This window comes from Phaenicophaeus curvirostris, chromosome 6, assembly GCF_032191515.1.
Source record: "Phaenicophaeus curvirostris isolate KB17595 chromosome 6, BPBGC_Pcur_1.0, whole genome shotgun sequence".
In the NCBI taxonomy this organism is placed as follows: domain Eukaryota; kingdom Metazoa; phylum Chordata; class Aves; order Cuculiformes; family Cuculidae; genus Phaenicophaeus; species Phaenicophaeus curvirostris.
The window spans coordinates 27,788,039-27,813,163 of NC_091397.1; the positions used below are offsets into that span (position 1 = coordinate 27,788,039).

At 37.5% G+C, this 25,125-nt stretch overlaps 1 protein-coding gene across 4 annotated transcripts in view; it reads right to left on the reverse strand.

Annotated features, from left to right (window-relative positions):
• ICA1 (islet cell autoantigen 1) overlaps positions 1-25,125 on the reverse strand; it is a 64,578-nt gene that overhangs the window by 38,030 nt on the left and 1,423 nt on the right. For 3 of the 4 annotated variants that reach the window (XM_069859683.1, XM_069859682.1, XM_069859680.1), the window contains exons 1-6: positions 16,691-16,745; positions 14,892-14,928; positions 12,176-12,347; positions 10,127-10,199; positions 8,566-8,689; positions 6,127-6,325 (exon numbers count right to left, since the gene is read on the reverse strand). In XM_069859683.1, the coding sequence (XP_069715784.1) occupies positions 6,127-6,325; positions 8,566-8,689; positions 10,127-10,199; positions 12,176-12,347; positions 14,892-14,928; positions 16,691-16,721 (636 nt within the window). In that variant the 5' untranslated portion in view covers positions 16,722-16,745. Of the gene's footprint in view, positions 1-6,126; positions 6,326-8,565; positions 8,690-10,126; positions 10,200-12,175; positions 12,348-14,891; positions 14,930-16,690; positions 16,746-17,102; positions 17,203-25,125 lie in introns of those variants that run through there. The other variant, XM_069859681.1, reaches the window with a different exon arrangement.

Sequence of the window (25,125 nt, forward strand, 5' to 3'; positions counted from 1 at the left end):
CACTCCTAATAGGTATGATGAAACCCAGCATTATTTTTCACATTATAATGCCATACATCACACATATTATGTGTGGTATAATAAAACTGTTAAGATCCTTCTGACATTTCCAGAGCATAACAATCATCATCTGCCCTCTCACATGCAAAGGCCTACATTCTTTTCTCCTAAAGGCAAACGTACTTTTCCAGATGAAGTTAGCCTTGGAATTTAATGTGGCAGTATCACCTAAAAAGAAACAGAGACAACTTCTTTTTCTTTTTTTTAATATATTTTTAAAATACAGAGTTGGTAAGCAGTGACTGCCATAGCTGGCTCTAAACATCAATCACTTACACTGCTATTTGTAACTATGGCAGCTGAGAGTATATTGATTACACCACTGACTGCAACACCCAAAGACATTTTTCTTTGAGACTCCAATACACTTCGCTGCTTGGAAAACCAAAAGACTTTCCAGCCCAGCATCATCTGCGGATGTAATTATCATTAGCACATTTTCTTTTGGATGACATTTTACTAATTGAACTCGAACTTCACCAATATCCATGAAACTTCTAAGGAGTGTCACCCTCAACTGAATTATATTTATTAGATGTAGAAAAACACTTGGAAGATATACTACAAATGTGCAATTTTGTCTTGGCAGGAAGAAAGCTTGGTAGATCTTTAAGGCAGTTTCCATCTTTATGTTCTATGATCCCCTGAAACTTTGTTTAGTGTCCCTCAGCCAATATTCTCAACTCTCAGTTCCTGAGAGCTCTTTATTTTTCTAGCAGAGTTGAATTCAGTTTTTCAGTAATCACTCATAAGGAACTGCAACAATCAAGATTTGCAATTCTTTTCTTACTAATTTAATAATTTGATAAAAAATGTAAAAACCCCAAAACAAAACAAATATTTGTAATTTTATTTACAAACCTGTGTGGCTTACTTACAGTTTGTTAGCCTCTAAATGCCTACAGATTTCCTTTTCATTTTTTCACCAGAATTGAAATAAAGTTTGCAGCTATGGCAACTGCCATCATATTTGTTTTTCTATCTTTCCCAGGCTTTTTGCATTTTCTCAGTTCTCCAGGAGTTTTCAAATTTAAGAGGATTTAAAAAAAAAAAAAAAAGAAAGAAAAAATCTTCCAGCACATTTCCACAGCACCTCCAGGTTTACAGGGCTGTATGCAGTGGGTGTTAATGGATAGGTGAGTAGAAGGAGAGTAACAGGTAATGCTGTAACATGGTACAGCCCCTTCATCATCACACAAGCCAAAATGCACCGATACTAGGCAGTGCCAGTAGGCAAGGGTGCAGCAGGGACACATAGATAGAGGTCCTCAGCCTTCCCGATAAGTCTGTAGCAGATGTATGTTATCCATGCTTCCTGAGATCATTACAATAAATAAATATACTTCAGTGTTTCCCTTCTGAGCTTTTAATAAATGGATTTATTTAGATCCTCATTATTCCTCAGCTGTCTACACAAGCTTTAATTTCTTAAAACATATTTAACAAAGAACTTGCATAGATAAGCCAGCCACTCCCTGTGTTTCTTAAAACAACAATTTAAGCTATTGTTATAGCATTACAAGTTCTTGTTGAACTTTCCTTTTTTCCTCACTGCCTTTCCTTTTCTCTTGTGAGATTTATCTTTAAAGTGCCATTTAAGGGCATTAATTTTGTTTCAAGTATATAGAGTGCTACAGCTAGGAAGAACGGGAGATAAACTTTGCCCAAAGAACTCAGCTGCAAGCTTCTCAACAACTCCATGCAAAATCACAGCTAGGCATTAAGGGTCCTAAAATTGTTTAGGATCTTTTGGGGAATTTTCCAACAATCTCTTTTGTGACAGGAACTATTGCACTTCTTTAACACTGCTGAAGTAGTTCAGGGCTCTGCACTGTGGAGTAGGGCTTTTATAATCTTCCAGAACAAGGAGGTCTAGCACAAACCATGCTATTTGTTCCCCCACAGATCCCACAGACTGAACTCTCTTTTCCCCAGACAGTATAACATCTAATACATGTTTTACAAGCTCAGATATTTATTGCTGTAAACTTCAAGTACCATAGAGATACAGGTCTTGTAATGTATTCCAAGCAGATGAATTTCCAAAGCTCTGTGGCAACCAGCCAATGCATCACTCCTTATCCTTACACAGCTTCAACCTCTTTCTTGCATCTGAACTTCATTTGATTCACACAGAAACTGAGCTCCAAGGGAAGCAGCTTTTGCAAAGCAGAAAGGACTAGACAACATTGAGAAACAGAGTTCAACCCTCCAGGCACCCAGTCCTCTGTACACCACTGCAGTGCAGGGATCTCATGGATCCCAGCATGGCCACTGCATATTTATAAAGCGATTCCAGCTTTGGTTCAAGAATGAATGGGAAGCAGAGGAGTAGAAAAATCATGGAAGCAAAAAACAAATACAGAAAGGATTAATTTGCTCTGCTAATGTACCATGATATATATATCCCACCATGTCACAGATGAAGTTTTTCTTATAGTTAGCCTAAAGGCGAGCAAAATACTTTTTCAGCTCTTTTTTACTTGTTATGGGCAGCACCGTGATGTCTAGGTTTGATGAGAAAGTCTATATTGCGCTGTATATGCACCTGAGACAGCTTGGCAAGTAAAACGGAGCAGCAGAGCCTCTTCTGTGTTCCTGTAGACTATACATGTCAGGGTGGTTGCCCCATAGCATTGCCTACCACTCTGCACATTGGCACATTCCTTCTCAGGACATCCATGGAAAAGCTTAACATTTTCAGAGCTGGAGGAAGGATACTGGGAGACTATCAGCATTTAAGCAATTTGGTCCATAATTTTACAATTATCATGGCAGAGCTCATGCTACAGTGTGCAGTCATCAGACAGACAAAACAGGATTTAAGAACCTTAAAAATCTGATCAATCTGATCAGTGGTGGAGAGAATGGTAAAGGGGTAATAACTCCCTGAATTTTTTAAAAATATCACAGCGTTGTCAAGGCACTGTTTAGATTCTCTTAAACAACACTTCAAACTCTGAACTTAGGATGGAAGAGCTCTGTATCTAGAACAGCACTGAAGAAGCCATAAAACTTGTTAATAGAAAAAGGAGAATGAATGTGAATAGCATTTATAGAACTCTGCAGAGAAAAGTAAATACTTCACCTGTTTCCTTGGTTTGACTCAAGCAGCTACAATCACATGGATATCTTCAAATAACAACGTAAGAACGCTGTTCTGCAGTGCTCCAAGACTCTTTGAAAGTAGGTCTTGCATATTGCTGGGTCTCATGTATTTAGACTGATGCCTTGAGAACAGCATTAGAAAATTCTTTCTTGCACCTCATTGTTTTCAAAGAGAGCTACAAAAACACCCAAGTTTTAACTCAGATTTTATCAGCTCTGAAAATACCAACTCAACTACTGATCTTTTAGCCTGAGCTGTTCTGAGGGAAAGTATGAAAAACCCCATCTGGATTGATTTAAGCTTTGGTCTCCAAAAACAAGTACCATATCTGTATACATAATGATACATTTAGGATTACATTATAGAAGGCTACATACTTGAAAAATAGCCCTATAACCAAGTGATATAAATTCTGCTAATGCATTAGGTGCAATAAAGATCACTAAACCAGCACTATTTACTTGAAATAAAAAAAAATGTTTACTGAAGTAATACTTAGGTTTTTTTAACAATTAGAAGTCTAAAGAAAACTTTCCATCAAGTGCTCTGACGGGATCAGCTTCACTGACTACTTGCTGACGTATTGCTAGACGTGCAGCTGCAGCTCAAACACTTCTCTCCAGTGTTGGTAGATTTTAGAACCACAAACCTTACATCAGTAATTATATCTTTCTCAACACAAAACTAACACGACTTCTTAAATTGCTGTTACAGATCCAAAATAAGCCCTAAAAAGCTGGCATTACACTGCCACGCTATGGCACAATTAAGATCTGCAAGCAAGAATAGAACAAAAAGACAATAAAAATATCTCCTTTACTTCAATTATTTAGGACTATAGGATCCACCATTAGTTTTGTTTGCCTACTGCATTTGTAAAGCACTAAAAAGAAACTGTTGTGTCTTGTTCAGCACATTATAGGTACATTAAGCTCAAGGATTTTATTTCTTTAATTTTTTTTTTTCAAAATGAATAAAAGAAGTTTACTTTCAGCAACTGTTAATATCTTCAAAGACTAGTTTGATATGCCTGTTGCACAGATGGGATGTGTAGAGAAGTGGATACCCATGGCACTTCTTTGTTAGCTACAGAATACAAAGCTTTTTGTTCTCTGCATTACAACGTGATCTGAAAAGTTTTCAGCTGACTGCCAGTCAGAGGACAGAAAGTTTCAAAAGACCTTTTCCAAGGGTTTGGGGTTTTTTAACTATTTGAAGTAACACTACAGAAATTTAGAATCTATATTCATTATTTTGCTATGTCACAACTTAATTTATTTCAGACCTTGAAATATTTCAAAAGACTTAGTACTTCCACACTTTTATGACTAAGTTTTGTGAAAGATTTTTTTTTAAACAAATCTTATTTTTACTGACCTTAAAGCACAGCAGCCCAGGATGGCTGAAATTTAACATGTAACTTTCTAACTACAGCGGCTCACTGTACAAAGCATACATTATTTTAATTACTTTGCCATTTATATAATTTCTACCTTCCATAGCATTTGTTTTGCAAGAAAGCTATAAATCAGTTTTGTATGACCATTACCAGTGCTGCTTTATTCATTCTAACATTCCATTTTTTAAGTGTTTTTCTAATAAATCAAACATTATACATAAGCAATTGGCTGAGGCCAAGACTGTACCAATTATTTTACCTGCAAGCACTTGCCATTATAAACATTTCCCATAAGGCATAATAAAAGATATGTCTGGTGACACAAGACTTTCAGGAATATCCTGTACTGAAGCATTAAGAAAAGATTAGATGACTAGCTGAGGTTTCATTTGTTCCACTCTTCCTTAATTGCTATTGTCACCACCTCAGTTTACAAAAAGCAACATAGCCTAAATGCATGCCACTCCTTTCCTGCTAGGATGGTTTATTCAAGCTTTTAAAACCCCAAATTAAGTATCTTTCATCTCCAAACACCTTCAGTCACAGACTGCTTAAGCCATGGATGAACAGAGATTCTCTTTCGTACATTACCCATCTCTAATATCAATATATGGACATGTGCTTTAATACAATTTCTGTTATTAGGTCTCTGCTTTCAATTACCACACAATTTCTGTAAATTTTTGTATTGCCTTTAGTCAAAGCACAAGCCACCACGTTCTATCTAGGATCCTAACTCTTCATAATAGTCAAGATTTATCAACAGCAAACTGTGAACGTTAGTCTTTTAACAAAATCGGTTCTAGAGCCTCACTAGCAAATCTTAAAATCTCATGAGCATTCCTGAACCGACTGGGCCAGGATCAGTCCACGTGAACTCTATACTCGCACCTCGTAGTAAATCTGCAGATTGCCACCCCTTTGGGAAGGGAGGAGTATAGCAAACTTGAGTGATGTTGAATGAAGATGATTTGCGGAGAGTGCATTCTTAGCAATTTTAGTGTTTAGAAGTTGTCAGTCAAGCTGACGTGACTGTATGAAGAACTTAAAACACAAATTCCAAATTCAAAACTATTCCCCAAAAGCCAACAACAGCAAATTTTGAAAATGTTTTTTAACTGCACTCAAAAATTTAGCACAGATGCTATACCATTTCTATAATTCTGTACTTTTTAGTTGCAAAAATCAATTGTTCCTTCCTCAGCAGACAGCAGAGACATTTTTCATTAGTCATTCAGGAATGACAGGTAATTATGTAAATTTTGATAACCTTCTTTAAAAATATATATTATTTAAATTATGAAGATTTAGGCCGAAGTTGAATAGGACTACAGAAAAATGCTGTTTCTTACTGCTGTATCTTTCCTTATAACCTACTCTGTGAACGATGCTGTATTCTGTATCAGATTAATTGGAGTTCTGTCACACAGAAAAGATTAGTTACGATAAATAGCATCATTAGTGCTGCTGAATTATGTCTTCCTCAGAAGAATGAAAACCACACTTCATTGTCATTCATCAGGCATCCTCTCCTAGGAAACTACAGGAAACTTCATACCTTCCTGAACTTTTCCATCTGCTTATAAAGATCTGGATCCAGCTCCTGAGACACATCTTTCATCCAGAGCAGAGCTCCTCTGTATTCAGTCCGATACTGTTCCATTCGGTTTACTGTCAGCCATGTGTCTGAGATGGCCCTATATCTGAAAGTCTCCACTTCTTGATATAATCTGCTCAAAGGAGCACGCAGTGCTAATCTGGGGGAAGGCATCAAAGAAAGAAAGGAAGGAGAGGAACTTTAACAAAGTTCTTCCACAAAAGCAGACTGGTTAATACAATTACTGACACTTTTCTAGCAACCAAGAAAACACACGCAGTCAAAACAATTCACTTAAGTGCTACTGCATGTTGAGATGGTTCTACTGCTTGGTTGGGAGCACACATGAATGGGGTAATTTTGCCCGAATATTGCGTTTGCAACCTTCCGATTCAAGAAGTGACTTTTCACTTAAATGCACGAGTCAAAAAGGAACCTTTTCTAATACGTATATGTAATTTAGTTAGCCAAGCTGCTTGTTTGTATGCTATTAACATTCTTCTTTGCAAGTTGCATTTAACAACTCTCAATATGGACCTTAGGTAATTTACTACTATATATGCCACATATATATAAGGATTTTCATATTAAACCTCAGAAAAAGCACTTTCATTAGCCTTTAAATCTTCAGATGTACATGTAAATAAAGAGGTTATCTGTCAAGTAGATAATGATCTGATTTTTTTTTTTTTAAGGAATCTGAACAATTCCTTTGAAAGAAATTTACCTTTTGGGAGGATTTAGGCATTTTATAAGTGCTTCTTCCAGCAACTACATAGACTTCGGTAAGACAGTAGGGTACACTGTTGTCTTCCCTATGCCATCATTTTGGCTCCTAATGGGATCTCGGAAACAGACAGAGTTACTCAACTTCTTGCTTTGCTTCCTCCCACTGCTTCTGCTTTCCTCTTGGTTGCCAGCAGCCACCTCACCAGAATGGCTTCAATCAGTTCCATATCAGTGTGGAGTTGGTTTAATGTGCTACTGAGAGACTTCACAGGCATAAGAGAATTTCTAAGCTCAGCTCCACTAGATAGCAAATTGTATCTTCTTGACATCCAGCTACTGAGCTAGCTATTGCCATGCCATGTAAATAAGAGCAGTCCCACCTTCAAGGTGAGCTTGAGGACGGCTCAAGAGAAGACAAACAAATAATTGGTTTTATTGTTATCATAGAATCAGGGAATGGTTTAGCTTGGAAGGGACCTTAGAGATCACATAGTTCCAAAGCTCCTCCCATTTTATTTTAAAAGATGCCTTAAAAATGCATTGAGTAAGAAATATAATAAAATGTGAACTTCTTAATGTGGCCTTGCTGCCCTCCCCCCCATTTTTTCCATTCTACACCCAGCCATGTGAAGGAAAGTTCAGTTTATGTAGACATGTCACACAGCGGCATTTCTATAAAAAGTTAACCTTTATAAAGAAGCAAATCATCAGTGCTTTTACTCAAAGGTGCCTTACATGTCTTGTAAAGATCCCACTTATGGCTGTTACTGGATGTGCCAATGATCAAACTGTAGCCCAAGACAAACACATGAAATTCTCTGTGCTCTATATGCAATGTTTTATTTTGAGCCAAACAGTTGCATGGATTACAATAATTAACAGCCCCCCAAAATTCTGTAAAACATAATGAATTGAATTTTCCCTTGCAAATTATGATGAATTTCAAACTTTCATAGTCATGATACTGTTAAAAAAGGCATAATAATACTCATAATGCCATCAAGTACTGTTACTTCTAAACTGTGAGCAAACACAGGGTCAGTGAGACATCATGAGCTTTGGGTAACAGTATGTGTCTGTGTGTGTGTGTCCCTCTGTATTCCTTATGTTTTACTGATTTGCTCCTACCCACCTTACATGAGCTCAATGGGGACCTAGATCTTCTGGAAGACTTCATGGTTAAAGCAAAAAATGGCATTCAGACTCTTTTCTCCTCTGTCTGCTTGAAGTATGAGACTCCATAGCTCAGAAAAAGGCATTCCCTTACCTGCGCTCCCAGGACCCAGAAATCTCCACACTGAGCCTGCAGTAGCATTTGTCTGCAGAGTGGAAAGTGCCACCGTGCAGGAGAGGGATCTGACATAGCTCTTTTACAACCCCATTGCTAGAGAGGCCATGCAAATGCACCTCCACAACTTTAGAATTGCTGCGCTGGAGAGGCACAGGCGGAGGATCTGTAGGTGCACAGCCATAGCAGGTCCATGTGACAAAAAAACAGGATCAGGCAAAACTACATAGAGTAATCTAGTAATGTTGCCAATTAGGGCAATAACAACTTTCATATCATTTGGTACATCGCACATGTCAAATGGCATGAATTAAGCTAATGGTGAATCAACTACCATTATCCCATGTACTTTATAAATCAGACAGTAGTTCTGACATGTGTACCTTTGCTGAGAAGAAAAGCAGAGAGCCTTTCCAGTGGCTTGCATCATTTTTCCTGCTCTTGTTTTATCTTGAGAACCCTGTGATCGAAGAAATTTCCCCAATTCATTTTCTTCCTGAGACAGAACTAATGAAAAATAAATGAGCGGTCAAACACATTATTTAACAGATACCTAACAGCTATAAAACTGGTCTAATATCAAACAGGATAAGTAAATCCAAATCCAAGGAGCAGAGCAAAAATGAAATTTTGTGGAATTCCTGCATTTATTAAACAGAAGATCTGATTTGCTTGAGACATGTGTTGATGAATTTGCTGTAATTAACAAGAGTAAAAAAATTCCATCAGTACCAGAAGACAAGAGGAGAAAGATGCTATTTTTTCTTGAAAAAAAGAACAAAGTTGATGTTATGGTTTAATCCCAGCTAGCAACTAAGCACCACACATTCTACTCTAACTTTAGATTTCAAATATGTGAAATACTTCTATTTCAGACTAACTGAATGTTTTCTGAACAAGAAGATGAAGAAAAATAAGTGTTTTACCTGTTGACTACTTCCAAATTGGGAACAGGGTTCTTCACAGTCTCACGTCCTCACAAAAACATTTCATTATGGCCTAATATACCAGTCTTCCAAAGTGGCTCTTTCTTACAAACCTATTTCTTTCCACAAGCAATAGGGAGAATGGCCTAATATAATGAAAATTCTTTTGAAGCCCTCTTTGTCATTTTTTCCAAATGTTGAAAGTTAAATCCAATGCAGACTCATAGCATACACTAGTAGAACAGGCTGCATCTTTGACTTCTTGAACTCTACTATTCTGTATTATAATTTTATCTCCATATCTTCAAAAATTACTTCTGATTTTCTTTGGACAGGCAAAAGAAAAAGGAAAGACTGAAGAAAATATGCAATATATTCACCAAAAAAAAAAAGTAAATTAAGAGACGTCTCCAAAGCTGGATTCACTTTTCCAGAGATCACAGCAGCAGAGAATCAAACAATGCTGGTTGGAGAGAAGACTTGAAGATCACTTAATACAACCTGCAGTTTGAAACTTCGAAAATGTGATTCCTGTCTCTCACTAATAACAGCCACTGTACACCTGGTACAAACACATCAGCATTATCAAATTCATACCAATAGCATGAATTGCTTAATTATAAAACTAACAATAAGCCCAGTACTCCTTACAGTTAATCCTCATTTGAAAAAAAACAAAGCCAAATCAGTTCAGAATGGAGTTAGGATTTCTAAGACAAGGCACTTCCAAATGTAGACCAAATGAGTAACATAAAACAAATTCAATCCTTAAAATCAAGTTTTCACTCATATTTATAGCTATCAATCATTATATATCAAATATAAAACTTATAAACTAGAAGATCTTCAGTTTAGCAAGCAAGTCTGTCTTTAACTGTCTGCAAGGAATTTTATCATTATTTTTAACGAGAATGAAATTAGTGGCTCCCCATTTTCATATTTACTTTTTTCGCTTGTTCAACAATTCCATATTGTAGACCTTCTTACTATTTTAACTACTGTATTTGATCATACTTACAACAAATCCTTTTTTGATACAGTTCAATTGCTTTTAGCAACTCCATACATGTTCTCTGAATGGAATGGAAGAGCTGGTATTGAAACAGAACACACACAAAAATTTATAAGCATATGGAAGAAACACCGATGATTAAAATGCAAAAAAGAGCTCATATTTTTTCTGAAGTCATTAGGAATCACTATTTCCTTCTTGACCAATGACTAATTTTTCTGGCTTGAAAGTAATTTTTCCTTATCAATTGCACTTTTCCTCCAATTAAGTTGTCGACGGAAACTACAGGCAGACCATTCATAACATAAAAAAGAAAAATAAAGACAAAAATAATTTGGAAATATTTGGATAGTTAAACTATTCATGATTTTTCTCTCCTTTATATCTTTGGATACATATGAAGATATACAAATATTTGTATGCCAGAGCAAAACTTTACCAAAATGTCTGTCATGTTTATCATGTGTCAAGTGGCAATTTGCATTTTGAATTTTAATACCATAAAGTCTAACGGAACAAACTCGCACAGGTATGTCAACATAGAAAGTTACTGATTCAAACTGGCTTTTTACTGGCATAACCATTTTTTTCTGGTTTTCTAACTGAATTTGTAAAGCAACAGTTTCCAAAGGAAGTAGAGGGAGGGAAGACAACAAAAAAAGGTCACTTCACTAGGTTTGGCGGCTGTCTCTAAGAAACAGAGAAACTACTACTCTTTCTGCCTGACCATCTAAAACCCTCCAAACTGTAACTTAAAACTAACCTTCACTGTATCAAGCATTACACAAACATATAAGCAAAATGGACCTCTGGCACAGTCACTCTCTTCCTTCACATCTGCCTGACTTCCTGTACACTTACACAGTTCTTGCCTTTTAAATTGAGAGCATGACTAGCAGTTGGGAAGTTGTCCAAGGGAAAATATGCTTGTACTTTTCTATCTGGTAAGTGCAAGTTTCCCTATTTTCAATCCCACCTGAGCTAACAAAGCATCCTTCCTGATGAATCTGCAACACAGTAAACATGGTGGGAACTCAGGTATGTATTTGTAAAATACTGCTGTCATCGTTACAGCTTTTTTGCATCCATACTCTTGATTTATAACCCATCATGGAGACCTCACAGCCAGAATCGTCATATTATAAAAATTATCACTATTATAGCTAGAACCAAAGATTTGTTTGTTGTAAACCAGCCTCTTGTATTTCAGCTAAAACACAAATAAACTGAAAATCCTAACTCAACAGTTTTCTAAGAACCTGAACAAAAAGAGTAAGGCAAAACATTTACCCTTACAAAACAAAACAATACTGATACAACTTAGCACAACACTAACTTGGTTATTACACTTTAGAAGCCCATTTTCTATATTTAGGTTTGTGTTAAAGGCACTCAAGCTCTTCCATTTGTACAGCCTTATTTTTTTCCAGTGGGGTTAAAGATACTGACAGCAGGACTGTATTTGTTACACAGCAGGATCCTCTCTCGCGGTTACACTTTACAGACATTTAGAAGCTGTCTTTGCTCATGTCAGAACACACTAATCTGCACAAAAGCTCCAGAGAAGGAAATGCACCATACACCTTTCTCCTTCTTTGTATACTTCATATTTTTCTGTTATATGTGGTATTTTGTAACAATAGGGGAGAAAGTCACTTGTATATACTATGGACTACTATTTAAAAAACATGTTTTGAACTGGTATTAGCAAAGGATAAGGATGACTGATATAAGCACAAAGGATGACCTACTGCTCTTGCCACTGAAAAAAAAGAAAGAAAACATTTGCCCCCCAAACCTGAAAATACATAGGAGACATGTTAGGTTCCCAAACTTTGAGGGACACCGGGGGAATTGTGTATTACCAAATGCCACTATATTGCCCACATTTACATAAGCACTTCTGTTAAAAATTGGAAAATATATTATAAGAAAATAAGGATAAAAATGAGCATACATTATTATCTATGTGCACACATCCTAGATGCTCGAAGGAAATGAAAACACTTTAAAGACTAACATACAAAGAATATACATTACGTAGATATTACAAACCTCTAGTTTTGCATCCAGGTCTGCATCTGAAGCCACAACATGTTCATCTTCCTTTTTGCCTGTGACTTTTATAAGGGTTTGTTTTGTTTTCCAGTATTTCTGTTGCATTTTATTGACCACAGATTTTTCTTGGCTTTGAGCATACTGGTCATAAAATTCCCTTGGATAATTGCTAAGGTATTAAAAAACAAAATTATAAAACTTTAATAAGATGCTTAAAATATAAGTGCAACATGCTACATGAATACAATTCCATCAAGAACATTACACTTGCACGCATACAACATGAACTTCCTCATTATATATTAAGAACAAAGTGAATAAAAATAGCACAATATTTCCACAAATATTTCCCTCCCTACTTAGGAAAACAATACACTGTTTTCAATTTGAATGTCTTTAGCATGCAATAGTGCCAAACAAGCAGCTGCAAAGAATTCTTCCCAATGCATTATGGAATGATTTATAGCCCATGGAATTAAACTTTTGTATCACTAATAACAGAGTTCCAAGTGAATACCAGAGTTGCTTAAGCACATGGCAATTTTCATGCAATTTCAACAGTGGCAGGGTTTCACGAGTTTCACTTTATGAATGGAATTAAGACTACTTGCCTGCCCATTTTTACAACAGTATAGGAAAGAATTAGAGGAACACTCATCTCTTTTGAGCATGCTGTCTGCAAGACAGCTAGCTCACATTTTGCTCTATGCAATGACTACATGAAAACTTCGGGTAGATAACAAGTAATCTTTTTGTCAAGGATTATTTTCTACTGATACATGAGTCTGCATTCATGTTGCAGGCCTAATAAAAAGTGCAATCTAAAGAGAAACTCCATATTCCACAATATTTAAACCATATGAAGATGGTTTAATAGAAAATACAAATTCACAGTGGAATCTTGATCTCTATCAGGAAGAGTCAAACCATTATTAATTTCTGCAAAAAATGCCATTTCCCTTATATGCATATATAAAAGGCTGCAGTGATTTTGCAGATCTTCAGAAGTAAATGGCTGCCAAAACTTATACGTTAAATAATCCAGGAAAATGAAAGAGTTGGCCTTTATTTTGAAAATAGCTATCCTCCACCTGTGGAGAGACAAACTGTGGTTCACTCCTGAGACACTACCCACTAGTTCTGTTCACAACACACAGAGTTCAGGGATGGTATCCCAGGAGGTTTTCAGACCCAATATACCCATCAAGTCATGTATTGAGACACACATGACACACATACACACACATATATGTGATTGCTATGAAATACTACGGCCATTCTGAGACAACAAGCAATTGGGGCATGTTCCCCAAAAGGGTGGCACTTCTGCCCTACATGGTTACCAGTGACACAGTCTGACCTAAAAAGGAAGTTCATTTCACAGCGATCTGTTACTTGCGTTAGCTATTTTTAATCAAGCAAGTTAGGAGGCAGTGCCTGAACTACCAAAGAGATGGTAAGGAATTAAACTGGAAGCGAGTAAGGACAAAACTCAAAATGCACCTATATACAGCAGATCTTGGCTACTTCCCCAAACTTCACTCATTTAATTTCACCAAAGTGTTAGTTCCAAGAGTTTAATTTATGAATTTCATTAGAATTAAAATACAGTCCTTTTTTTGTGCTGCAGCACAAAATAAACAATACATGCAACATATCACATTTCATGTGGAATCCTGCACAAACCATTACACACTCTGATAACAGCCTATCAAGTTAGGCGAAGCCTGTATCAACCTAACACACGCTGCGCCTTTAAGAGACAAAGTCTACAGCTTCTGCTTTTAATAAATAACAAGATCCCCTATATTATGAGAAAACAGAATATAAGTGTTTAATAAAAAATAGCATTATTTTAAAAATAGTAATAATAAAAACATCAAACCACTCATAAGGCAGTATAAAGACCCCAGCTGTCTGGCTTGTTGTGTGCTTTAACTTCTGCTACAGCTGTGCAAATAACTGATATCTCAGTTCAGTGGTCAAGTGAAGAAAACACAATAATTCATCAGATGTCAACCTACCTCACTTGGGGTCATCAGAAATTCTTGAGGCGTGGTGTAAGGCACAAAAATGAGTTATTAATATGAGGTCACAAATCCTTTCCTCTGCTACACTGGGACTAATATGGATTCCTTAATTAGAGACTAATAAACCATTTTAAAGTATAAGAGGAATATAATCTTTTACCACCACAGACAAATTCAGTTTCTAACTTTGGAGAATTTATGGGCTCCTTTTTATGCTGAAAATAATAAAAGATTTATGATCACATTACTGAAATACACACTGGACAATTTTTACTGGTAGAACCCCGTCAATGCCTTTTAAAATGGAGCGTGTTAAGCAATTGTGGACATATTTAGGTTTTGTTAAACAATTAGAAAACACAACTAAAAGAAGTATGTACTTTATTCTGAAGTTGATGAACACAGATAAACCTCATGAAATACGACAGTTCATACACTTCTTTCCATTAAGCAGGAAATGGATAACATATGCTATTTTTCTATCTAGTCAATTCACTTGTTTTTCCATTCTTGGGCAGTTTTAAAATTTTTATTTTTTATTCTTTTTAAACAGAATGTCTACCAGTGAGTCATACAAATACTAGGTGCCAGAACATCACGTGTGATAGACTCAGGCAGTGACAAATCAACACGCCAAAACCCATTAGCTCTTTAGAATAAGAAAAAATGATCAAAGTACTTACTACTTACGACCTTCCATGTTTCTTGCTTTCTTCAGACACTTTAATAAAACATGAAATTATCAATTAATACAAACATCTTCGAAATACAATTTTCAAGTTAGACACTAGAAAACCTCTACCTTTTCACAAAGAAAATTACTACGTTGTAGCACCTTGTTTACTATATTGCAACAGAAAACTTTTCAATCTGTGGACCAAATGCTTTCCTCATGTAACACACAATTCTTGCTTAAATCCATGACAAACACATTTAAGTGGTGTCACTGATGCTGGCAATTATTATGTCGGCAAATTTTCCATGCAAAAGCAAATTTACCTGGCATAAATTCAGTGACTTTTGACAAGACAAGCCAAAAGTTTCCATGCTAGGCATCTGCCTTAGTCAAGTTTTCTTCTCTGAAGTTTGAACCACAACACAGTCCAGCAACTTTTTCTGCCCACGTCCCACTGATCTATTTTTAAAAACACTAGCTAAATCATGTTTTGAACCACAGATGAAAAATTTAACCACCAGGTAGTTTTTCTATGAGGGACACCTCAGCTTCTGAGGAAAGAATTATGACTTGTATATATTTGGACTTTAAATTGAAAAGTTAATATCTCCAGTTTGGATACTCAAGTCTCCCCCTATACCCTGAGCTGACCAGACGGCATGCACATCACTTTGCACCAGTAAATGAGCATACTCCTTCCAGACCAAATTTACTATATGAGCAGAGCCAGACATGTCTTAATAACAATGAGCACCTGGCTTCTCTTCTACCGCTTTCAGAGAGGACTTTGCCAGCATACAGCCAGGATGTGTAAACAGAGGCACTGCAGCATGATCACAGGTGAGACCAAATAGAACATGGTCAGACGGTGCTGCCAGGAAATGGCCATTGGTAAGACCAGGCACAAAAGGAACCTGACAGCAGGCTGCACCAAGATATGAAGCTGATTGACTGAGAAAACAGTAACTGGAAAAGCAGCTAGGAAGGTAACGGTGCTGAAACTGACCTTTGGCACTAAGCTGGACAACAGAAAAGAGCCTGCAATGAGAAGATGTGACACTGGAAACGTGTCTAGCAAGGTACTGCTTACAGACAGTAAGGTGAGCACTGGAGCAGCAAAGGGACTGCCACAGATTGCAGCAACCTGAACAAACAACCAGAGTGCTTCCTGCAACTGAAGCACAAGCACTTCCATTTGGAGCCGCATGGAGCCAAATCCCAGATCTGAGATTCTAACCTCTCCACTATCAGTCCCCGTGAAACTTCCTGGCAAAGTTTCATGAGATGCTGCAAAATTATATCAGAGCATGAAATCTTCTGGAATTTTTGTGAAGTGCTCATAAGCACTGCAGGAGAGACATTAAGAAAATTCGTAACTCTGTCTTCAGGGCAGAGTTTAAGTGTAAAGGACAACAGCCAGACAAACTAAGAGGAAGAAAGGGCTGTTTCAGATTGGTTTTTGTGTGCACCATTGAATCAGACCATAAAGAGAATGGATAGCATTGTTCATGGCTTTGCTGTAGTTTCTAGAGCCATAAGGCACAGGCAACAATAACTCCAGTTTTCTAACACCTTTTATGCTTGACTTCACTGTTTTAATACTGGTCCTCCTTAAGTCAACTGTGGGTGTGTGCAAGTGAGATAAGAACACAGGATTTAGGTTGTATACACAGCCATGACTCAGTTATTCAGCAGCATGCTCGGTCTGACAGGAAGCAAAGAACAATCTGTCTAAACGGAATAACATGCATATTATGTGGAACAAAGTGTAAACGACCAACATGGGGAACAGGTTTGAGGCACTGAACTTACACACTGTACATGTGTACATACACATCGGAATCTCCTAGAAACCACTGTCTTAAAAAAAGAAAACAAGAAAAGTAATAAATAAAATAAAAAAAGAAAATAAGCTCATTTGCAGGCATAGCTCACGCTTTTTCTTCCTAAACATCTGACCTTATATTTGGATTCTGGAGCCATCTTTGTTACACTTCTCTGAGTCCCACGTAGTACCCTAAACTGCCCAAGATATTATTCGTGTGATTTTTTTAGTTCAAAGTGAGGACTGTATCACAGCCATTAGGACAGTTTTTTCATGCTATAAAAATGAAGGCATGTCCCGTTGTGTGACATGATGGCTTCTGAGGCTACAAGGTCTGTTTGGATAGTGGTGTATGGCTGTATAGGGTGGAAGGAAACAAAAGTGGAGTCTTACCTATGCTGCCTGCTGGAAATGGCTCTTGACATGCAGTAGCAGCCAAAACATGCCAGGAGAGAAAAAAGTCCCAGAGAGCTCCAGGTGGTGTAGACAAAACCTATACAAAGGAGATTGCTGCCATTAAACACCGTGAACAAGAAGCAGCCCAGTCATCAAACTCAATCCCATGACCATTTTATTTCCAGTACAGAGCTAGTATTTGATCCCAATGAAAATTCAGCTTGTACTGACAGCTTAGTAAGCACTGGCATTGAGTAAACAGAACTGTGGTTGCTCAAAAAGAATCAAATGACTTTTGATAAGGCTTGTGGTATTTCACCTAGAATTTCCATCAAGCAATGTTCCTGGGTCTCATCCAGTACAGCTGCTGTTCAAGGAACAGCAGTTATGTTCAAGAAAACCAGTTATGCCTCAGAAGTGCCAGCTGAGTTTCACCTTTCTCAGTGACTGAGAATACTTTGGGAAATCTGGATGCCCAGTACTATTATGCCATTCTGTTTGTTTAGACTGCAAACATGCATTTAGTTTGGGTCCCACTGATCTCAAGGGTACCCTAAATTATTTTCATTCACACAGACCTTGTTTCACATCAGATAAACTTATGTAATATTTGCAGAACTGTAAACAAATTCATATTTCAAGTTTTAGCATCATAATTAAGCTCTACTGAAATGCAAACAGTACATAATAACACAGGTATTAAAACTGGGAACAAAGGTAAAGAACATAGTGAATATCTGCTTGAGTTGGACGTAGTCGACACACTGTTACAGGAATTCTCATGTTATTAAAAAAGTTCTATTGCAAATGTATCAATTTTTAGATTGTAATGTTAGGATTTTATTTTTAAGAATCATCCAGACTTACTAGATAGGTTCATATCCTTAACTGGCTTTTCAGGAAGAGCTCAGGACAACAGCTGGATCTTTGAGGTCATCCTCAAAGCACATGAACAGCCCATTCCTATGGGCAAAAAGTTGAGCACCTGTGGTATAAGGCCCGGATACAATGATTTCAATGAACTCAAATGCAAAACTAATGCACATGGAAGATGGAGGCAGGGCCAGGTTACTCAGAAGAATGCAAAAGCATTGCCTAAGTATTGACGGATGGAATTAGGGAAGTCAAGGCCATGCTGGAACTCAACCTAGCAAGGGACGCTAAGGGCAAAAAGAAGTGGTCTGTAAGAACACTGGCACCAAAAAGCAGGCTAAGGAAGACAGGCCCCCTGCATGACAAAGAATATAGAAAGGACGGAGGTACATTTCCCCTTGGTTTTCACTGGAAGGTCTGCCTTGTGGCTCTCTCATTCTCCAGAATCTACTGTCAGGGTCAGTGACTTTATATCATTACCCATATTACACAAATTAAATTAAGAGGTACCTAAGCCATTTGGACATATACAACTCCATGAGACCAGATGGTTATGGTGATCGAATGAGGTGGCTGATGACTGGAAAAAGACAAACACTATATCCATCTTCAAAAAAACACAGAAAAGAGGAGCACAGAAAACTTCAGGCCCATCAAATTCCCCCTCACTTCTTGGAAAGATCATGGAGAAGACCCTCCTGGAAACCATTCCCAGCCAAATGAAAAGGCAAAGAGGTGAGTGGGAACAGCCATCACGGATTTATTAAGGACAAATCATGCCACACTAATCCAACTGCCTTCTACTATGTGATGACTGCCTCTGGTGAATAAGGGGAGAGCAGTGGACATTGTATGCTGATTTTAGCAATACTTTTGTCGTAGGTGTCCTACAGAATCCTTATAGTCTCTTCTGGGACCGCATCTGGAATAGTGTCCAGTTTTGGGGCATGCTAGGGAAAGCAGTGCTACATTATAGCTGACTGTATGCTAATCCATGTTTATTGCTACACAATGCTGGTTGGATCTAATGTTTCTTGAAGAAGTACACACGCATCTCCAGTAACCTTGCAAATGCTTCCCAGTGTTTTAAGACAGATGCGTGTTATCTCAGTTTCAGCATTACACCTGAGCTGGCCCAATTCATAACAAATCTAACCAGAACACAAGGGACTAGAGTGCTGAAACACCTGTTTCCATATGGAACCAGGTGGGTTCATAATCCTGCTGTAACCTTGAAAAACCCGATCTGTCTCTCTGAGGTGCCACCAAGAAGCCTCAGCATCATATTCCACAAATGTCCATTTGCAGACTTACACCAGAGAGGACTGGCACAGACTATCAGCCTGGAACACTAAAATACAGACGAACTGCTTCTAGACTCAGCCTGGCTTCAGGCATGATACAGCTGCACTCACACAGAGCTCTGCCACAGCTAACAAGACATGCTGGAACCAACACGGACCTGCAAACAGCCAACTGTGGCACCTCTGCATCTGTGGCTAAGTTCATCTGGGTTGTAGGCTATTTACCGACAAACTGTTCCCATGGGTAGCCAAACAGCTGGAATGCACACAGAACTTCATAATATTTCTGGCATACTGCGTCATCCTGTTTTCTTACTGAGATATTTTACTAGCCATGATGCTGGAATGAAACCTGATGGGAAGGCATCCTCATTATCAAATGGCACTTCTACGCCTATCGAAAATCCTCTGATTCTCTATATTCTCCAAGACCATTCAAATACACCAACTACACTTTTCTGTGCAAAGAGGAAAATGCTGTCATGGTGTTCTGACTGATTCAAACTCTAGCAAAACTTATGCTTACCTTCTAGCTCATGCTCTGTACAACATTTGTACATACTTTCTTCTCTTTTGTAGTTTATTATATTATAATTTGTTGCTACATAATTTGTCTAGTTTCCCAAGAGCTGAACAACTTCATACAAGCAGTATCTGAATACTAATTATAAGACACTATCAGTGCCTTCTGTCCAATAGGTAAATTGATAATAATTCGGTATATCAATGTCACAGATAATTTTTCTTTGACAGTGACCATAAATATAAGAAGTGTTATGTGGTAAGGTGAAATTCAGATCTTAATGCTCTCCTCGGTTATGGGGAAAACAATTAAAATAAATAAATAAAAAACAGTTCCCCTAATTAAAATATCTGTCTTTGGCTGAACACTGGTTACACAGCTCTTACTGTGTTCTTAACAGCTTAAACAACAGATCTTACAGAATAAAGCAGGAAGCAACCAGACACAGCAAACAAGAATCTCTACTACTGTGAATCTAGAACAAACTGTTGATCTAATCACAACTGCTCAGAACCAAGACCTGAGCTAAAGTCTTTGAAAAAAACATTATAAATGGTGATTTACAGATCAAATTTGACATCCAAAGATGGATCATAGTTATGTAGGAAGGCAGGAGACTGAACACATTCTTCTGAGATGCATCCAGAAACAACAAAAGGGTACTGACTGAGAGGCAGAGCAGAACTCAGGAAGCCTTATATGAAGGTAACGTGTTCATCAGAAAAGACACAGATGAGTCTGCACTTTCACCGACAGCACTGTCCTCATGGTTTGGGGCCCTTGGGGCCATCTAGTATATTCTGAGGTTCTTTGAGTCCCAACAAACTCTCTGCACCTTAAAAATTCTGCAACTTATAACTTCAAATATGACAGAATCATGAATTGCTGTTGATCTACTTAGTATAACAGCATTATTAAAATGAATAAGCTTCCAACGAATTTTTAATATGGTAATAGAATGGTACTAAGTAACAAAAAATAAGAAGAATTTTAAAGAGTTCTATATGAAAAGGTAGAAGTGATAGTTTCATTTATGTAAAATACTCTGCAGGGAAGAAAATGCGCTTAGGTGAGGATTCAATGCCATCTGTGCCTCTGCAACAGTTCTTGGCTGACAACCTGTATTCCCCCCATTCTTGTCCCTGGACGCTGTGATCTAACTGAATCTAGTTAATGGGCCTCCAAAGCAAGAAGCAGTCTCACTGAAAGATGAAGATTAGGCAAGCCAGTTATATCTTCTCTGGTCTGTCAATAAACACACAGCATTGGGAGCTACAAACTGTGTTTTACTTCACCTTTTCCTAGAAAAAGAGAACAGCAGCCTATTGGTCTGAATTACTCATGTTGCTAACGCAGCAACAGAGTGAAAACTGAAGTCTGTGTCCATATAGGCATTTCACATCAAGATTATACACAGACTTAGAAGTATTCCTACCCTAACTACCTGAACAGCTAACACTGAAATTCAGCTAAACTGAATCTTGAGTTTTAGTTATATCAATATGACAAATTACAGCTTTTAATCCAGGAGTATTTTTACTCTATTTGACTACTCATCGATGCACTTGTCTATTAATTCAGAAAGTTTGTAGACCTGGTCTGCAAGTGCTGCATTAGCAGTTCCTTCCATCCACTAAAACTTTTTATCTATCTCGTTGCCTTGGGAAGATCCACGGCTTTGCTATTTACCCTGAATTTCACATGCAGAAAAACCCCAACCATGCACTCAAAAACGCAGAAGTATTGGAGAAATCGGAGTTTGCTTTTCAAGGAGATAGTTTAAGCCAATACAACATTTCTTTTCCCTTCTTCCAGTTAGTAAATTGCATGGAGAACAAATCACAGTAATACAAGACTGTGTGATTAGAAACCATGTACAAGGTATGAGGAAATGTGGATGTTTAGGCCTTCTTCCTGTCCTTTTGTAGCACTGCCTAGGGACCTACTTGCAAACAGTAAATCCAACAAAAATGAGTAGTACTAATGACATTGAGTAACTATTTGCCTTTCACTGAAATTTACACATTTGTACTATCTTGCACAGGCCAGATGACTGATAGCTAACTGCAGAGAGTACTGTTAAGTTACTTTACTCCAAAAGCAATTATCATGCTTCTAATGTGGAACAACTATTTCAGAAATACACAATTAACTTAGGAAATTATTCTGCTTAATTTCGTTGTGTAGTATAAACAGAGGATGATATCCAGAGCCCTGTTTCTTATGCTAGTCTTTTAGCTTTTTATTCCCAACTCTGATATGTACAAGTTAACAGAAGACAGCAGCAGATAAACAACATAAATTTGCACACTGGCAACGTCTTGCTCCCAGAACTTAATGAGTATCAATCCATCTGAACTGCACTTGTTTTCAGTACTTGGGTAATTAGAGACAAGTTTTAGCCAACATGAAAAACTGAAAATTCGTCACTATGTCAAGATGATTTTTAAAGCCTGGTTTTGCTCCCACAAAGTGCAAGAACCAAGTCAACCATCAGTATTCTTCCCTAAAAAGCAATTTTCTGTCTATTCAGTACTATATGCTTGTCATAATCCAAAGACTAACAAGTCATAAACTTATGGGCATAAGTGATCTTCTTTCTAGAACATAATACACACTGAAATTACAATTCGAGATAGTTTGGTTTTTGTGTTTGGGGTTTTTTTCCCATTTTTAAAATGTTTGAATGACAAATTCCCCCCACCCCAAAAGGTGGTTTATCTCCAAAACACTGGTAAGAATGGCACATGCAGTCATGACAGAGTACATGTAGTCTCAGAAGAAAATATTTCAAATAAATGCTGGTAGATTCACAGTTGGAAGACTGATGAGCAAAAAATAGCCCTTTCTAGATAAGTTAACTTGAACGTAGAACTTCATCATTTACATGTATTTACTTACATGTAAAATTAATTTTAAATTGCTTTTTCAGATTATATTGATTTTTCAGCTGCTTACTGTGAAATAATATAAGAACAGCACATACTATCAGTCTGCCCTCACACAAGCCTGTTTACTTGACTACCAGTTTTCCACTTCTATTTGTGAAGAACACTCAGTGAATGTCCTCACAAAAGAACCTCGTAAATATCATAAGTATTGTGTATGTTTTGTGGAAGAACAATTGGAATGAGTTCCCAAGTAGCAGATCTAACCTGTCTCTGCAAATGGGCAAAGCTGGGGATATATGCAATTCGGTACCGAATCTCATTCTAAATGGAGACTTGCTTCATTCACCTGAAATGACTATCAAATTGTTTTGCAATACACATTTGTTCTCTTAAGTTTAAAAAACAGTATTTTTAAACTTAGCAGTTGAATGCTATTAGAGAAAATGCCAGATGGAACACCTGCTGTGCATAGATTATAAGAGACAATATGAAGATTGGTTTTGTGACACACTCTACCCGTAATCAGTCTTTCCCTTTGTAGAACCTATGAGAAAAGCAGTGAATGCACAAAAAAATCATGAAACCCTTTTCACATTTATACTATAATAAATATGAACAAATATGGTTTTAGAACTCCAAACTAATGACTCTCTTATTTAGATACCCTACTAGCTGACAATTAACACTCTCAAGTTTCTGCCTCCCTTTTCATCCACACAGAAGCCAGTAAGCAGTGTTATTATACCAGAGGAGAAACCATGCTGGGGGAGGTAACAGGGGAAAGTAATTGTCTATAGATTCCCTCAGGAGATCATTTCACATCCATGGATAAGATATTAGATTAACTAAACAGTTTTAGCATGCATAACAACAACAATACAGGGTGATCTCTCACCGCCATTTTAGTAAATACCATGATCAATACAGGCTGCATATTCTTGACACATGCATAGTCCACTCAAATTTATATTACTGCTCTCAGAGCCTAGCACACCAGCTGTGTGTTCCTAGGGCAGCTGTGATCCCCATGAAGCTACTCACAAGGTGTACCTAAGTGCTGTTTCAGTGACTCAGAACAGTTCCCAAGGTTGACGTAAATGATTGCATAACCGGTCAAAACGCCCCCCAATTTGCCATGGCTAACAATAGCCACAGGAAAAACTACCGTGAGACTATTATTGCTAGCAACACATAAAAGGTCAAATGTTTCCACTGTTCTTGACTGCTCTTTTGTTTAATATTCTTGACTATCCAGGCTGTTGTATTTTTAATGCTTCTGCATCATGTGACATAATTTTGTCTTTAGAGTGATTTTATGGTTAAGAAGTGACAAAACACCTTGCAAAATCAACTACTTCAGTGCAAAACTGTTGAAGGAGATTTTGAAAAAAGTATTAAAGAGCCTTTGAGGCCGTTTCTTGACTCTTAGTTTAGCTGAGATATTAGCACATTTTATTCTGCCAACTCGTACCAACACCTTTCAACACTAGTTTAAGAGTGAAAAGAGCTGTTATTATTCATTTCTTCCAGACAAGATTACTTGGAAATCGTCAGAACGATTTACCAGCCCTGTAGAGTACAGATAACAGAGAAAGAATAGGCAAGACAGGTGGGCTTGAAACTCTACTAAGGGGAAACACACCCCTCCCCCCATAGTAGGGTTCCACAAGATTTTTACTTTGCACTATGTGATTCCTTCCACACCCTGATAATTCTGTGGAAGAAAAATGTTCAAGACCTTCCTCCTTCCATACAGTCATAATGGGTTGCCTTGAGCCCGCAAGCCTCCAGTAACGCTCAGATTTGAATGTCCACTCCCATGAGCGCGATGGAAGGAATCGCCGTTATCTAAAAAGCACTTATTTCTTTCTCAATTAAGAATGCAGCAAATTCCAACTACTCGCATATAACTCCCAAGTATTCTGTTGTTAGAACCTTTCTGGAAATAACAATGTTTCAGACACTATGTTAAAGAAACTTTAAAAACTCATTTAGACCAAGGTTTGGCAGCTTTTAACTGCCACATCATCTTCCAGAAGAAGCCATTGGTAAAGCATGACTGGTTATACCAGTTAAGGTAGTTCACTATACAAGAGAGGATCTCTGTGGGTTTACACTAAACTCCTTTTTTCATGGCATTAACACAAATCTTATATCATAAAGGTAGTCAGTTTAAATCAATAGGCTAACCTATTCAAAGGGCAGGAAAAAAAAAATTGCTCATGTCTAAATTAAATGTTCCTGGACTTCATGCTAAGTCCCACTAAGAACTGCAACTCCTAGATCAGTGCCAGACAGACAGCACTGTGAAGCGCTACTTCCGCTCACTCCTCAAGAACCCTTGCTACACAAAGGGGAAAAAGAGTAGATTACTAGAAAAGTCAGACGAAAGACAGTAACACCAAACACAGCCGGCACTGCAGACTCCA